The sequence below is a fragment of the Melanotaenia boesemani genome, chromosome 7, assembly GCF_017639745.1.
Source record: "Melanotaenia boesemani isolate fMelBoe1 chromosome 7, fMelBoe1.pri, whole genome shotgun sequence".
In the NCBI taxonomy this organism is placed as follows: Eukaryota; Metazoa; Chordata; class Actinopteri; order Atheriniformes; family Melanotaeniidae; genus Melanotaenia; species Melanotaenia boesemani.
The window spans coordinates 20868685-20886331 of record NC_055688.1 but is presented as its reverse complement, the minus strand read 5'-3'; the positions used below and the strand labels follow the sequence as shown (position 1 = coordinate 20886331).

The 17647-nt window shown below is 37.4% G+C and overlaps 1 protein-coding gene across 4 annotated transcripts in view; it reads left to right on the top strand.

The window, feature by feature from the left end:
• Nucleotides 1–316: 316 nt before the first annotated feature.
• Nucleotides 317–17647, top strand: part of arhgef6 (Rac/Cdc42 guanine nucleotide exchange factor (GEF) 6) — a 66259-nt gene continuing 48928 nt past the window's right edge. For 2 of the 4 annotated variants that reach the window (XM_041990072.1, XM_041990069.1), the window contains exons 1-14: nt 317–593; nt 1597–1680; nt 3456–3540; nt 6266–6384; nt 7859–8063; nt 8609–8661; nt 9344–9438; nt 9715–9810; nt 11008–11130; nt 13038–13176; nt 13810–13869; nt 14985–15131; nt 16738–16824; nt 17361–17442. In XM_041990072.1, the coding sequence (XP_041846006.1) occupies nt 429–593; nt 1597–1680; nt 3456–3540; nt 6266–6384; nt 7859–8063; nt 8609–8661; nt 9344–9438; nt 9715–9810; nt 11008–11130; nt 13038–13176; nt 13810–13869; nt 14985–15131; nt 16738–16824; nt 17361–17442 (1540 nt within the window). In that variant the 5' untranslated portion in view covers nt 317–428. The remainder of the gene's footprint in view (nt 594–1596; nt 1681–3455; nt 3541–6265; nt 6385–7858; nt 8064–8608; nt 8662–9343; nt 9439–9714; nt 9811–11007; nt 11131–13037; nt 13177–13809; nt 13870–14984; nt 15132–16737; nt 16825–17360; nt 17443–17647) is intronic. The other 2 variants (XM_041990070.1, XM_041990068.1) reach the window with 1 other exon arrangement.

The window sequence follows — 17647 nt, the reverse complement described above, 5'->3', positions numbered from 1 at the left end:
GTTTTCTACATTAATGTAGTAGTCTTAGTGTATTGGCTACAAACTGTATAACCAGTAAAATAACATGCAAGATAAATTTGCCACATATCCCAACATGATTTATCCTGCTGTCCTGATACAACTTAGATATTAGTTACCTGAAGGTATTTTTTCAGCTCTGCAAAAATTCTGTAATGTAAGTTAAGGCAAATGCCTTCAGTGTGTGCTGTTTGCAGGGGGAAATGAAGAACCCTGTCTATTGTTGAGGTGCCTGTTTGCCAGTAGGGGTGATCATCAGTTTCGCGTGTTGCAACAGCGTCGTCCTCCCCCCACCGTTTTTTTTATGAACTTCTGGCAGAAGTGCGGATGTGAGTTGCATATTGATACGGAACAGGCTGACAGTTTTCTTTAAGCAATGCAGGCTTAGGCCATGATCGTTTTGTGGAGCTATGAATCCAGAGGAGCAGACGGTAACGTGGTTGATATCATTAGGAGTGCTCAGCTCGCCTAAAAAAAACATAGCGGACCCAGAGGAGTTTCTGAAAACATCACTGAAGGATGGGGTCGTCTTGTGCAAGCTCACGGAGCGGCTCGTACCTGGCTTCACTCCTAAGGTGAGCTATTTATTTAAGTTAAGTAAACAAACGGCTTCTGGCGAAAATAAAGGGAGGGGTTTGATGGAAGTGATACCGTAAGTAACTTATCCGATCGGCCTTGCATTTTCAACCCCCAACTTCTAAGTTTTGACAACTCAGCTGTTTCCCGTTTGTTAGTTGCCTCGAATTGCAGCTACTATTGGCGAGATAACGTGTGATTTCAAGAAGTGGTTTCCTATGAAGCGAGAAAAAATGTTCCGCATTCTTCACACGAGTGGGTCAATGTGAACAACCACCCAAAACGGGACAAAATTCGGCATCGAAGGCACTAAACATGTAACATATTCAAAATATCTAAGTGATACTTTCACTAAAACAGCCTTTTTGACTTTTTAGTGTGATAAGAGTATGATAACTCAAGTGTTGAGATGACAAAGTTGATAATAACAGTTGCAAATTCAGGTCGTCACTTCCTCTTGAACGTCCGCTCTTCCCGGTGCGACCTCCCCTTTGAAAAAGTGCTAATCGACCCCAACGTAACCGGAAGTAGAGAAGTAGTTTTTGTTTGCCGTTTTTCTCGGACTCAAACAGTATTTTTCTCGCTTTAATGCGTTTTTAATAAGAGAATATAAATTATGTTGACTCAGCAACGATTAAAAAAATGTTTTACTCTTCTTAACTTTTTTTTTTATCGTGAATCCGCGCTTATTAACACATACAGCCTTTTATTTTGAAAGTTGGCAAAGTGACCGGATATTGTGATCAAATATGGCTCCTTTGGCATTTCTGTGGTGTTAATGGTTATGTATTCATGGAGGAGACGCAGACTGAACCCAGTTACACTCTAATCTGCGCATTACAACGCTCGGACTGCTACTTCACTGTCACTTTATGTGCTTTAAAGCGGAACTAAAATGACAGCAGTCGGTGTGGAGCGGCTAATAAGCGCGCGTGTATGTGTGTCAGATGTCTGACATACTAAGCCGTGGTATGTGTTTATATATTTATTTTCTGTGCACAGTATTGCCAGGATCCCAGAACCGAAGCCGACTGCATATCCAACATCAGGGAGTTTTTAAGAGGATGCTCGTCCTTGAAAGTAGAGGTAAGTTTTTTCCCTCTCTGCCGTGTTTTAAGTTATCTATTAATTTTTGGGGGACTTTCCCCCCACCGGCACTCTTGCTTGTGTTGTTGGCATTTGTCATGTTGACATATGCTTACTTCGCACGTCCATGTGGAGTGAGCCACATAGACAGCCATGCTGTCAAGCAAACTTTTGAGTCCTATTTTTTCATTGTATATTTTTAAATGGAAATATCAGCGCTTACTTCGCTAAGCGTAGTAGTGTAAACGGGGCCTAAGTCCACTTTCTCTTTTGGTAGATACTTTTGTCACAGGTTCAAAACCCCATTGCAGGCTGGTTATATTAAAAAGAGTGGGAAGAATTAAATCGTTTGCAGATGTTGGGAGTTTCTCAGTCTATTTCCAGCCTGTTTGTGACTACCACAGTGAACATTAATGTCTATGCCATCGTTATAAATAAGATGTTTTGGTTTTGAAATGCATCACTTGGTTTCTTTAAACAGCTGATTGAGTCAGCAAGCCTGGCTCACTTCAGTGGTTCTGCAGTCCTGACCAGCTGGCTTGTTATGTCTTGCTTTTGTCCTGCAAACCATAATTAGGCCTTTTGCAGCCAGTCAGTAGGTTATTGGCAGAAGTTTCCTGAGAACTGCTGTCAAATTTATCAGGTGCCGAATAGCAAACTCTGCCCTGCTTTCAGGGATTTGTGTAGTTTGAGAGTACTTTCCCTCCTTTTTGCTGTAGCAAATAGTGCCTGTTCGGTTTTGAAACAAGTCAGACTATTTTCACTTCTGCTCTAAGATAAAGAAAGAGGAAGCATCAATTATTGTTCAAGGGTATTGATAGTTAAAAAAACAACACACATACATATATGTATGTGTGTTTTTGTGTGTGTGTGTGTTACGAACAGCATTAAATGATGTATTGCTTTGATATTAATTGTTCCTACTACCATTTAGTGTCATGCATATTGATAACATGACTCTGAAACACCTATCCCTAACCCATGTCAAGTTGTCATGATATGCATCAGATATTATTGATTAATGCCAAAACTGTGATAATAACGCATAACAAACTGTAAAGCCCCCCCCCCCCATGCTGTGCTATACACATTACCCAGGTTATACTATTCAAACTCTATATCAGGCATGTCAAACTGGTCCAGCAAAGGGCCGTGTGGCTGCAGGTTTTTGTTCCAGCCAGCCAAGAGCACACAGTTTGACCAATCAGCTGTCTGAAGACTGAGATCAGTTGATTGAATCAGTCAAATCTGGTGTGCTGCTGCTTGGTTGGAACAAAAACCTGCAGCCACACGGCCCTTTGCTGGACCAGTTTGACATGCCTGCTCTATATTTACAATGTTTTATTTAAAATGGGAAACCTTATCCACTGGAAGAAAGGAGATAGCTGTCTGAGACTGACTAAACAAGCAGTGTGTGTGAGCATCGCCGTACGCATGCAAGAGGACAGTGAATCTCAAATGAGTGTGACTGTATTTTCTTACGAACAAGTCGCAAACTATTTGTCACACTCAACATGTCAGTTTTTATCTTTGTCCTATTACTGGCTTATTCAAATCCATGTCTGTGTGTTTTCCACTGTTTGTGTTACAACCTACAGTGAGTGTCTCTTGCTCTACTCTTTCTGTCCACACTCAGAAAGCACTACAACTCAGATCTCTTGACCTGAAGAAATGTTCTAATTATGACTTACTGATCTTCTACATATAATGGATTCAAGCTTATGCTGAAAGATGGTTTTGGGGTTTTTTGGTCTGACTCTTGCTTTTTCATCCAGGGTTTTGAACCAGAGTGGTTATACACCGGCGAGAACTTTGGCAAAGTACTGACTACTTTGCTGGCAGTCAACTTTGCCACTCAAGGTAAGAATTTTGCTGTTTCTTTGTGGCCCATGTCATGGACAGTTTATTGGTATGATGCACTCTCTTTGTCATGCAAGTCTAGTATTAGCCTCCTTGTGTGTCATTGTATGATATGAGACTTTACGTTTCTCTGAGGAGGAAATGCACTTGTTTCAACAGCAAGAGTCAAGAATAACACTCATCCTACCAAAATATAGACCTAAAGAACACACACAATAAGAAATAAACATAAAATAATACATTTTAGTTCTACTCAGACAAGTGAAACAAAAAACTAACAAAACACTATATAAACACTGTATACATAGAAACAAGGGATAGTATTTCTATACAAATTTGATCAGGGAATATGTTATGCACTCCATATTTGTGTGTGTTATTGAGGGAAAAATTGCATTAAAATGCCACTGGGGATGAAATGAAACAAAATATTGTACAACAGCAATCACTGTTCGAACTCCTTTGGGGATGTCGAATATGTTGACTCAAATAAGACCTTTAGGAAGAGCTTTTATGCCAGACGAGGTTCAGTGTCTTGTTTATGCGATTTGACTGTTTCACTCAGTCATATTTTTACTGGTTTTGTATGTGGACCTCTCCAAAACTGTGATTGAATGTGTTGAAGACGGACAGCCGGCATGGCAGTGTGTGTTTGGGTCATGCTGTGTGCCATATTTACTTACGTGCACCCTGAAGAGCACCTTGTGTTGTTAAATTCTCTTTGCATTCTGTACATTCAGATTCAAGCTCCATATTCAGTAAATACGAGTGTATTGCTTGTAGAGACACATCCTCTCCTTTTTTTTTTAAATGTATTTCTTTAAGAAAGACATAAAATAAAACAACTTGCAGTGCAGTGGGTCCCTTAGCTATATAATTATTATTATTAATATTATTTTTTATATATTTTGGAGTCCTTTATTGGGACTTTAAGGAAGTAATACCAGTCTCCCTCCAGTATCCAAAGTTAAAGTTTTTGTTTGTGTGTGTGTGTTTTAAATCTCTCTACGCTTTAATGGGATAATGTTTTGGAGGATAATATTAACATTGTAGTTAATTAGTCTTTAAATGATTAATTTGATGTTTATTTCTCTCCTTTTTTTATCAGGTTATAAGGGAAATAACACAGTGAAAATTGACCTTCTCAGCTTGCCAGAATGAAAGGAACTGTTTTCAAAGAGCTGTTTTTGTTCGTTAGAGCAAAACAAAGTATTATATTTACAGATATGCAAATAGAGAAGGCACTCAAATTTCCTGATTTGAAAGCTATTTGACATCAGATTTAGGCCTTTTTTTGGAAGTATCTTATTGACTTATGATTAATTCATTAACAGTTTGAGAAATCAGTTTTTCTTACCCTGGCTTCGTTAATCCTATGAAAAGGGAACACAAGCCCTAATGTCAGGCGGGGAGCTGAAGCCTCTGTCAGTGCTGGCCACTAGTTAATTTGCAAGTTTTTTATAGTCTGGTTATTTCCTCGTATGTTTATGTTTTCAATATTTATATTTGTTCAGGTTAAATTCTTTGAATATTCTCTTCATGCAGTGATAGTGACAGGACCTAGATAACAGAAGGACATGGTAAGCTTCACTGTACGTGTGGAGTGGCATAAGGGATCTGTGAGCCCCCCCCCCGTCACTGCCTTCAGTGCTTTTATGAAATCGATGTGTCAGTGTGATGCACACTTGCATCTCTCAGATGGAAAACTGTAGTGAACTTCCTGCCTTTTTCCATTAAAAACACATGACAGTTGAATCGATACCAGATGAAGATACAAAGAGTTCCTAAAACATTATACTGTTTTATTCCCTGAAAGAAAAAACTGCACTCGAGCACCTGTCAGTATTATATCCTCCCTGCTGAACTCTTTACTTGATCTGAAGTTTAGGTTAATAAAGCTTATTGTGCTCTCAGATTCTTCCTTTATCCTCTGTGATTTGAACAAGGATTAGACAGCAGCCTTGGTGAGCATCCAGTTGGCATTTGATAGGCCATCTTCTGTGAGTGCTTCTGTTTGTTAGCATGTAAGAGGTTTGCAGTGCTGCCATGTGTCACTTTTCAAGTGAATGTTGGCAGCATAATGGATACTTCTGTTACTGCAGAACCGCACTCGCTCTGCGGGACAGCTGGCAGCGTCTGACCCTAAATTACAGCTTCTCTGCTGCAGTGGATGAGTGATGGCTCTGTGGAACGGTTGGGTGTCATCAACCTTTCATTTTTGATTTTTTTCACATGTCACTCCTTGAATTGAAATTCATATCAGGGACAAAGTTAGAAAAGTTGTATTAGACTTGGTCTGTTAGTCATAAACTCATTTATGGCATCAACTCATTTACTGTGTGACTGATCTCTGATGTTTTAATTCATTTTTGTCTCAAGGCTGTAAGTTGTTTTCCATTGTAAGAGGTGCTTGATCTTTTTCTGGAACTATGTGTCAGTTTTGTTTAAATCAGATGATTGTATAAGGAAGAATAAATCTGTAGCATGTGTGTGTGTTTGTGTGAGTTTGCTCTCCTGGGGCTCTGCAGTGCAATCGGCCGTATTCATGAATCATCATTAAGCTGTCAGCCCCCAAAACTATGTGCACCTGCGTGACTGTGATGAGGTATTTCTGTGTGTTCATGTGTATATTTTGAAAATAAGATTATGCGATGAGAGCAAATAAGTTCAAACATTAATGTAACCTGAATACAAGGCCATGTATTTGCTCTGTGTGTGTCCACAGATTGTGCTGCTGAGAGATGTCCACAGTCTGGTTCTTCCTCTCCTAGTCAGGCGACGTCCACACACTCACTGTCCTCTGCCAAATCCAAAGGCTCTCTGCGCAGACAATCCAAATCAGTGGTATATTATCTGTGTTTTCTCTTTTACATGTTTGAAAACAGGCTTTGATTATATTATTTGGAGTAGTTTCTTAACCCATTTGACTACATTTTGCACTTCCAAGCAAGAAGAAGTCATTTCTTTTTAAAGAATTTGACTGAGAAAGCATTGATCAAAGATGGAGTAAAGATAATGTTTTAATTGTGTAATACCTGCCTGCACTGACACACTGGAGCTTGACAGATAAACATATTTTTGGGGAGTGAACTGTCTCAATATTGACTTATGTGAACTTCATCAACAAATGAACAGCTTACCATGCAGACACAGCTTGAATCTGCAGCATAGGCTGTTTATCTGTGATTTGTAATCCGCTACATGTGCTGCAGACCGTACCATATTCTCAGTATTGTCTCTCACATATTGTAAATGGCTCAGCCGGATATCCGGGTGTGTTTACACACATCAAGCCAGTGGCACAAATTAAGTGACAAGTGTCGCTGGTTAGAATGATGAGTTCTGCAATTTTAAACTTCTATTTCATGCATAGTCTGTTTTACCTCCTCTGTTGGCTCATTAGTGGTGGATCCACTTCAACCCCCCTATGCCAACTCTATACTTTCACACTTAAATGTAAAGGCTTAGCAAAGTTCTTCTGAAAAACACATATTTATGTATACTTACATTACCTGATTGTGGTCATTCACAACTTTGCATAAAAAAAAATCCCTAAATTTACAAGATGTGTCTCTAAAACATTTAAATTATATGTAAGCCATCACCGGAGCACATCCAGCCTTTGATATCACGTGCAAGCCAAATGCCTCTATGCACAGCAGTGGTTTTTATCTTTATTCTTACCTGGCTGCATCTTGCTTGTACTGCCTGAAACCAGCTCTGGAAAGACAGGGCAACACCATCATAACTTTTCATAATCCTGGCTTTAATTCTACTTCTGAGCTAGCAGAGTACATTTGGGAAACAACTGTGCTGGAAACCTGAGCTTATCCAGACACTTTATAACTGGTTGTAAGTCATCTAATTACACTTGTTGGCATCTGCAGCTGGATTCTGTAACAATACTCGCTCACCCTCAGTAGAAAGAAGAAGTTTGCCAAATGTTTTCAGCAAGAACTACATCACACCCAGCTTACCTACAATACTGCTTTCTTATAGGAAAATGTTCTACTGGTAAAAGTGAGTTTTTTCTTGAAGTATATGGTGTTCATACTAAATATTACCTCATGGCACTAAGTCTTTAGCAGAAAACTAAATAAACATACACAAGTTTTTATTTGTTTTTAATTTTTTTATTGGAGAACAGAAACACTGACACTGATATATCAGTGATGACCAGCATTGGTTGGTAATATCAGCTGGCCACTATATCACTCAAATCATATTTTTATATATATATAGGCCTATATATATATATGTAAGCCATTCAAACATTTGTATTTATGTTGCTAACTGGCACCAAAAACCTCCCACACAGGAAATGTCTGAGAACGGCAGTGCCGGGCAGCTGATGGTAAAAGCTCGCTTCAACTTTAAGCAGAACAACGAGGACGAGTTGTCGTTCAATAAAGGTGAAATGATCATTGTGACGCGGCAGGAGGAAGGAGGATGGTGGGAGGGCACACTTAACAGCAAGACCGGCTGGTTTCCCAGCAACTATGTCCGTGAGGTCAAACCCTGTGGTGAGTTAGGGCTGTGCTGTCTGCATTTTGGCATAAATGTTGATGGTATCTATCTCAGAAATGTGATTACAAGGTATTCATTTGTTTGTTTGTGTGTTTTTAAAACAAATCTACCTCATGTCAGAAGTTTTTTTATCAACGTTTTATTTTGTTGGAAAATACTGAAATAATTTATAGTTAAACTATTCTCAGAAAAATCATTTACAAGGAAAAATAATCTGACACAAAATGTAGTCTTTTTGATCTTTAAGTGCAACTAGAAAGGCAACAGCTTTCCTCATAGTTTCTTATTAATTTAAATCATTTTAGACAAAAGCTGCCCTTAAGATGGCTAATGTGGACATTTACAGAGAATGCATCTTTATTTTTATCTTATTAATGACTACTGGACTTTTTGGACCTTTATTTAGAGTGGAAAGAAGACAGAAAAAACAGTGATGAGTGACATGCAGCGAATAACTATGCTGCCTGTTAAACCACTTGGCACATCCTTTCCCAGCCTTTTGATTTTGTAAGTGTATCCAATCCTTGTCTCTTTTCTTTAGAAAAGTCACTGTCTTCCAAAGGAACTCAGCTGACAAAGAACTACTACAGTGTGGTGAGTCAAAATCATCTACATGCACTTTATGGCACATTGTAATCTTAATATCTTTTTTTTCAAACAGCTTGTCAGTTGAAATCAGCTAAGATCTAACAAGTGATGGATTCCAACTTTAACAATTATTAATTCCTCGAATTACTTTTTTCTTCTAAATATTTGTCAGTTTTCTTTATTTTGTGTTATTACAAAGAGCTGAAAGTAAAGTACATATAAATATTGTGGATTTATATACTGGTTTTATATTTAAAAAGTGTACTTAAATGGGGTTTTAAACTGAGATGCACCCACTAAAAAAGCCAATTAAAGCTTTTCATATTAGATTTGTCAACAGCTTCATCTTATAGGTCCAGTACATCTTTGCTTAGAGGACAGGTGTTGATGGCATAACATTGTATCCTACAACACTCTGTGTTTCTGATAACCCCATCTCTGGGATAATTAGACTAGATAACTGCTTTTGGCTGGACTACAGCTGTCAGCATCACACCGCAGGGTGGAGGATAAGCTTTCAGCTGTCATGAGACATGTTTATAAAAAGAAAAATCAATCTCACCATTGTTGTCCATGATTTGTTGCTCTCAGTTTTCTTCATTTTACATTCAGGAAGTAATGTGCATTTCTGGCATCTGACGACATCGTAGAAATATTCTACCTTTTTGTGCTTCCTTCCTTTCTGCAGGTGGTACAGGACATTTTGGAGCATGAGCGGGAGTTTGTTAAAGAGCTACAAACGGTGTTGAGTTGTTACCTACGACCTCTGCAGGCCAGTGACAAGTAAGAGCAGTGATGATGTTACAGATCCATTTGTCAACACTTAGGCCACAAATTAGTGTGGATTACCAAGAAAATTGAACTGGTTGATTTGATGATCTTCATTCAGATTTTCAATGAGTGTCAATATATTTAGGTTTATTACACATACAATTCACTTGAATTTATTGGTCAGGTACTGGTCAATAAGTCATGTTTACTGTTTTCCCCTGTTGTCTTCTCATTAGTCATGCATCTTATAAAGCAGTCATTGTTGTCCCTGTTTAACCTCATATTCAGGCTGAGCAGCACCGACAGTGCAACGTTGTGTGGAAACCTGGAGGAGATCCTCACCTTCCAGCAGGGTCTGTGTTTGGCTTTGGAGGAGTGCACTAAGTACGTCTTGCTACTGGCATTTATAAAATGAAATTAATGGATTAAAATGCTTTTTATTAGTTTAATCAGTCATTGTTGAAAACCCATAGACTCATTTTTAATATGTTTTAATTCAAGGCAAGTTTATTTGTATAGCACATTTCATGTACAACACAACTCAAAGTGCTTTACGTAAAACAGTTAAAGCATTACAGCGTGGTGCAGAAGAAACATTAAAAGGAAAATTAAAATTAACCTAAAAGAAAAAAAGATGACAAATAAAAGAGTTAAACTAAAAAAAGAATAATAACAAATAAAGCTAAAATAAAGAGAAACTGGCAACAAAATACAATGAGGTAAACAGACATCAGCAGGCCATGCATCACTGTTATTATTATTATTATTGGCCTCATCATCACAATTAATGTACATTTGCAAGAAACTATATTCAAAAATAAAAACTCTACCTTAAAAAAGAAGTAGCAAATAAAAAAGCTTTAAGACATAATCTAAAAGAACTTTGGTTCTTTTAAATTAAATCATACCTTGGATCAGACTTCAGGTTTTCTGGTAGTTTTGTTCCAGATATTTGGAGCATAAAACTAAACGCTGGTTCTCCTTGTTTAGTTTTAACTAAACGGATGGAAAGCAAACGTGACCCAGATGTCAGTGACTCATATTGTGTCAGCTAATTAAATGTATATTTTGGTCCCAAACTATTCAGTGCCTTGCACAAGAGCAGCAAAATTTAAAAATCAATTCTAAAATTGAACTCATTTCATAATCTCACATTTTTTTGTCACTTCTCTGTAAATTTTACCATACTTGTTTGTATTTTTGCAGTCACTTCCTTCCTCCTAACACCTCTGTCTATTTTTCTTTATGAAACTAAAGAAATTGTTACATAATACAGAATAATCACATTAACTATGTTTTACACACATTTTAATGAAAAAATACATGCAAGCCTTCAGTGCATTGACTGGTGAGTAAACATACCTTTACAACAACTGAACACAAATCAGTGGTAGGGAGTAAAATGCGTTCATACGTCCTGGAAAACTATGCTTTGGAATCTGAAGTGTGAGAGTGTGAAGCACCACGCTGCACTAAAATGTCACATTAAAAATGAACAGACAACTGAGATGGGCTTGTAGTAAAGAAATTCCTTGATGTCAACCTGTTATTTTTTGTGAACCTGATTGTATGACTTTGCAGGATCCCAGAGAGTCAGCAGCGAGTGGCGGGCTGCTATTTAAACCTGATGTTGCAGATCAAGAATCTATACCTGACTTACTGTTCCAGCCACCCTTCAGCTGTCTGCATCCTAACTGACCACAGGTTAGACCCTTGCACCCAAAAACATCGTATGCATTTATAATGTATCAGGGGCTGAAGCCCTATCCTGGCCGGTGGCCCTTTTTGTATTAGCTTAACTCATTTTTGAGTAATTTCACTGGCTTTCATTGGCTTTTTATAGAAAACAGGATCCCTCAAAAGCTAATATAAGGCACTGGTTTCCAATATTGTGCATTGATTCCACCCGTTGACCACAAAAGGATTTTAGAAAAACTGCACAAACCTGAAAAATAGATATACTACATGCTGCCATTTTCTATCTTAGCTGTTGTCTCTTAAAATGCAGCATTAGTTTCACTTCTTCAGTCGAGCAAGTTTTTATTTTAAACATTCTTAAAAGGTAAAATCAGAAGCAGGATAATTGTAAAACATTACTGAAACTTCTCCAAATACACACTTAATCTGTGGCTACGTTAGATATGCAGTATGTGAGAAAATTTATTAGGGTTAATTTACTTAAAATAAATGGGATAAAACTGCATATTTTCTGCTGACTGTAGTTTTGTTGTTAGCCACAAGGTGTCAGTCTTAACATCTGTAAATGCATTTGATGCTAAATTTAGTCTAAGCACGTTGACTGACTGTCGTTTTGTTGTTATCCACAAGGTGTCAGTTTTATATCTATAAGTGCACGTAATGCTAAATTGGGTCTGAGCAGATTCTTTGTGCTGAAAATTCCCTTAATTTTGTTTGATATTAAAATTTGTATTTCTATTAAAACCTTAAACAGAGATCAGGGTGCAGAATAAATGAGACTTTTCTTTTTATATAACATTGACGTCTCTTGTCAGACACTGTGCACATGGGTTGAGCTACACACAGGAAGCTGACTGTTGACAGGATATATAGAGCTGTGGTTATGTTGTCAGGCAAAAACAGCTTTTTCACAGTAAGCACATTTGCATTTCTGTTGAAGGAACCTGTTATGTAACATTCTCATTTACTCACTGCGATTACTTAGTGCTGCTACAGGATACTGCATGATTGAAGCTTTGGATCATGGAAAGCCAGCAGTTTTGTTTCTTTTAAAGCAGATTTGGCACGCTTGCAGTGAAGTAGTCGGGCTGCAGTTTATAGCAAAAAATGGTACAAACCAAAGTAATGACCTAATTTGCACCACCTGTTAAAACTGTTAATCATGACAGCTGTCTGATGTTTTCTCTCATGCACCACAGAGGCGATATTCATCATTTTGATATCACTGCATGTGGCGTTTTAGGCCCATTTTCTGAGAAGACCAGTTGCACTTGTAAAAGTACAATGTTCTTCTGCTGCTTTTTCTTGATATAGGATTCCATCTTCTCAACAGTCTGAACCCTCCTATGTTGAAGTTTGTTTAGTTTTTTTTTAATTTTGGGGGGGGGGGTCCATGTTAATGTAATGCATTCAGAATGTGGTTCACAATCTTTTGCTGAATTAAGTAATGCCTCCCTAAAAACAGCCATTTGCAGTATTTCCAACTCCAAAACATGTACAGGTACATATTGTTTGTCCTTAATGTGGTGCCTTCACAGATATGCAAGTTACATGTCAAGTGCACTAATATCCCATATCACCATGGATGCAAACTTTTGAACAGTGAACTGGTTACAAGATTTTCTCTTTCCTTGTCCATGTTTTTTTAAAGTGTTTTCCTTTTTTGATTAATCAAACCACAGGGCTGGTTTTTGTTTTGCGTTAGTCCATCCTTAATTTTTTTTTTTTTTTTTTTTTTTTTTTTTTTCGCTTGAAGAAATAATACACCAAACTCACTGCTTACAGTTTTATGAAACCCTAAGGCTTGCACCTATTAAAAAAAAGATCTTTGAAGATTCTTTTAACTTTAATTTTTAATTGAATTGTACTACCAAATGTACATAAAACACATGTAAAATGTTTGTATTAAACAGCGAAGAGTTGGACAAGTTCATGGAAAGCCAGGGAGCAAGCGCACCGGGAATCCTGGCCCTTACCACCAGCCTCAGTAAGCCCTTCATGAGGCTTGACAAGTACCCGACCCTCCTGCAGGAGCTAGAAAGACATGTGGAGGTACAGCTGTAAACAGACACATATAAATACATACTGTACTCAGGAAAAAAAATATATGTATGCTCAGATGTACATTTAGTTGTACGTCCTGAAAAGCTCAAAGTATGCCTGATATTTTCTGTTAATCTTATGATAAAAAACTTTTAATAAAATTGAATTCCTTTTGTTTTCTCTTTTACCACAGGAAAGAGAACATTTACAGCATTGCACAATTTTCTTTTCAATTTCATTATTTTCATACCAGTTTTCTTCAGATATATACTGAATCATACTTATTGGGATATATACTTATTAAAGTATGAGGACAAATATAAGGATAGTGAGTGCAGCCATTTTCAGTGTAACAACACATTTAATATTTTCACTGAATTGTGCATGTTTATGTAGCCTACATCAAAGAAATGTGTTGTAAAATAAGTATATTCAAGTTTTTGTCCTCTTCGTTGTTTGTGCTTTGATGCCGTTTCATAAAAAAATCCTTAAAAAAATCCTGCTCCTATCTTGTAATGACATTTTCCATCAGGATTAATTAGGAAATTATATGGTTCTGTTTTTGTCTCTTTGGTTGGACGTTTGGTCTTAGTTTAGGCTGTTATGTTTGACCCGATGTTGTGTTTTTTTTTTGCATTGAAGGAAGCTCATCCAGATTTTGCTGACATCATAAAAGCAACAGCAGCGTTTAGGAGCCTAGTGGTAAGTCCGGGCAACCATTGGTGATCTTTTTTTCTTTTTTGTTTTTTTTTAACTAACCTTAAATTGGCTTAGATTTTATCAGTACATAACAAGTCAAACAACCCATAGTCCCATCATGCTGATTCTCCATAATTGCTGGGTTTCCTGCTTCTTGTCATTTATTTATGATTTACAACATGCAAAAAAAAAAAAAAAAAAAAAATATATATATATATATATATATATATATACATATACATATATACATTTTGTGTAAAAAAAAAAAAAAACATCCCTACAAATGTAATCTTAAGTCTTTATTGAGAAAAAGCAACTTTAAAATGAAATATCCTCTGAAATGTGCATTTTTGTAAGTCTGAGTGCCAACGTATCACAACTTAACACTTTAGTCTTTACAGGAGAGGAAAGATCTTGTGAAAGTGATCTTTTTCTCTACTTTGGGTTGAGTGATTGCATTGTTCCTACTGTAGGTGTGAAGTGAAATGCCATCTTAAAAGAGTTGGATTAGAAATGTGTAACCGCATTTTTACCTGAGTGAGCATCGATGTGAGACACTATTTCCCCAGAGAAGCTCCCAGTTCCTTGTAAAAGCAAATGAAGTGACTCACTCGTCTCTTCATCAGGGCTGTACAGGAAACCGGAAGAAAGAAACATCACACAGTGCCTTCTGTCATTTGCAGGTTTTGTTTTTTCTGTCTCTAGGTTGTGTGGTTGGGTAGGAAGACACTAAAGGGCTGCTCTGTAGTTCTTTGTCTATAGAACCTCATTTAATATGCTATGGAAAATAATAGATCTTGCATTGTCATTTTTCCTGTTTGATGAGGGAGAGCCCCACCATAGCACCTGAACATCTGCTACTTTTTGGTGCAGGTTACTTGAAATGAGAGGGAAAAATCACATACACTGTATATGTAACAGTTACAATGTTAAAAGTCATATCCACAGTGGAAAAAATGACTTCTGTTCACAACTCGATGAGCTCAAAAGACAAAATGTCAAGTTATTTACAAAAACAAACATTTAGAGAAATATCAGACATTTTAATGATAAAGCAAACATTAGTTTTTTTTTTAAATAATGCATTAGGCAGTGAACTTTATCATTTGTGTGTTTAGACACAGTGCCAGGACCTGCGGAAGCGCAAGAACCTGGAGCTGCAGATTTTGTCGGAACCAGTACGGGGCTGGGAGGGAGACAGCATGAAGAGCCTGGGTCATGTGGCCTACATGTCCCAGGTCCATGTGAGAAATGGATGCAGTGAGGTGAGAGATCCACATTCACCAGAAGTGACATCAGTTGGCTGTCAAAGGGAATGTTGCAGAAGGAAAACTGTAGGCTAATTTAGTGCTTTGCATTACAAAGTGCTAAGTTTGCCTAAAGATACATGGATTTATTGCCTTTCTTGTCTTAAAAATTCTAAGGATTAATTTAACCATAGTTACTCCTTTTAAACATTCAAAATATTGAAGAAATGTCATATACACATCATGTTGTTCTCCTGTTTCTTCTCCGCTCTATCAGTATGGGATCATTTAAATGTGAAGATATTTTTGCCCAAATGTGTTGCTGCTGCATTCCCAGTGTACATGAGCTGCTCCCTTACGTACGTAAATAGCGACGTCCGTTTCAAACATAGTCATTAGTCACCGCCCTCATATTTCCATGTGTCTTTTGCGTTGCCATGGTTGTTACATCTATTCCTCCACTAGTGGTCAGTGCTGAGTTCAGAGTTCACTACCGCGAGCCGATGTCAGTTTCGGACACCGTTAATTTTTTTCAACCACCCAGCACACCCTAAACTACACGCCCTAATTACTGATTATTATTATTATCACAAATCAACACAGCATATATATTATTCTCAAATAAAGCATTTTTAATAACTAACTGAATTGCAGAACTGAATTATTATTTTTTTTTTTGTTTTTGTAAACAATATAAAATCTTCTTTTTCAGGGGCTGCAGATGCCATAAAATAACAACAACAATGAAACAAAATAATAAAATAACTATTATTTCTTTTTATCACAAAGACTTGTTTGAGAAAAATAAAGTCAACGGTGCAAATTAGCTAAACAAAAGCAAAACCCACTCACGATAGGCTGTCATTCACATTCTTTGGCTTTTTTCCCCGCAAAGCACTCTGTAAGAAAAATACCAATCTCACCATGCTGGTATCGATTGATACCGATACCAGCCTTGGTATTGATAATATCAACATTTGGATCGATCCGCCCAGCCCTACCATCTTCTGTGTCATGTGACAGATAGTTAAACTCTGTGAGAATGGACCAAATTATGTGTGTAAACGTAGACGGACGAAACTCTCCACCCGTCTGCGTATGTGTCTTCTTAAACTGAATCTGACTTCCTTTGTTGCTAATTTAATAAACCCCACCCCTCATAAGTATCAAAACAGAACCGTTAGCGGGCTCCATTCAGCTTCTAACTCTATCTCATCTATTTTTGTATGGTTTCTGTGTGGGGGTCGACTTTAATGATGTGGTTGGAAAGCTCAGATAGACATTTACATTCAACCTATGGCAACTGCGTTCCAACCACCAAGCCATTCACTGTATTTTTTTCCATATTATTCTCCTTATCATCAGCCTAATTTATGTATTTAACAAAAAAAAGGTTTCACCAAACTGGTGTCTGCCTAACTGGGGTAGAGTGATGATGGTTTCACATCAGTAGGTGCATTAGCACACACACACACATGGTCTCTGGCAATACCCACAATAAACCAGTTCATTTGCAGCCGCCTTCTTATCAGTAAAAAGGGAGAAACGGTGTGTTGAAAATGTCACGCTAACATGCATCTATTAAAAACAAGTAAGCCAAATCTTTTCTGTATCTCCCTTGCAGGAAAAAGAGGAGCGATACCTAATGCTTTTCCCTAATGTGTTAATTATGCTCTCAGCCAGTCCTCGGATGAGTGGCTTTATTTATCAGGTGAGAAAATGTATTGCACACAGCATTGTTATGCATTACACATACCAGCACTCACATTTTAATAAAGATTCTTTGAATAATGATGTGTATTACATGGAATTATTATGCTCAAGAGAAAAATCCTCCTGGGAGGTATTTGGAAACAGTTTTGAATAAACCTGTCCTAAAACCGGGCTTTTAAGCCTGAACAAGTTATACAAATCAAAAGGGTGTTTTCTGAATTATCCTGCCTGTTTGAAACAAATTGCTCATTTATCCTAACTTTTCCACAATAACTTCAGCTTTTGTCTCTGATTTATGTGAGTACAGCAGGTATACATGTTTCAGTCGCTAATATTAAAATTCAGTTAACCTAACAAAACATGATCTTAAATAAATGTCTTTTCACTCAATTCCTTTGTTGATATTATCATAAAATAACTCAACTGTGCTCAAGTATATCCCCTCTGGAACATTTTCTCATTTGATTTCAAGTGTTGAGATAGACATTGTTGCCTATTTTAGTTTATTGACTTTTTTTTCCCTTCCACATTCAGGGCAGACTTCCTCTGACAGGCACCACTGTAACGAGGCACGCAGAAGATGCAGACACTGCCCACTATGCATTTGACATCACAGGTGTGCATTTGCAATGGCATTCACATAGAGCTACAGAGAGGATATTGTGAAATGGTTTTGAATCAAGCATAAGCTTTTTGAACATTTAGAAAAACCTTAAAGGTGCCACTGTAGTCCCAGATACAACACTTAGTTCTCCCCTGTGCACAAGATGGTGAGTGTAAATTAATAAAAGGTGAACAGAAATGGTAAAAATCAGAAGAAA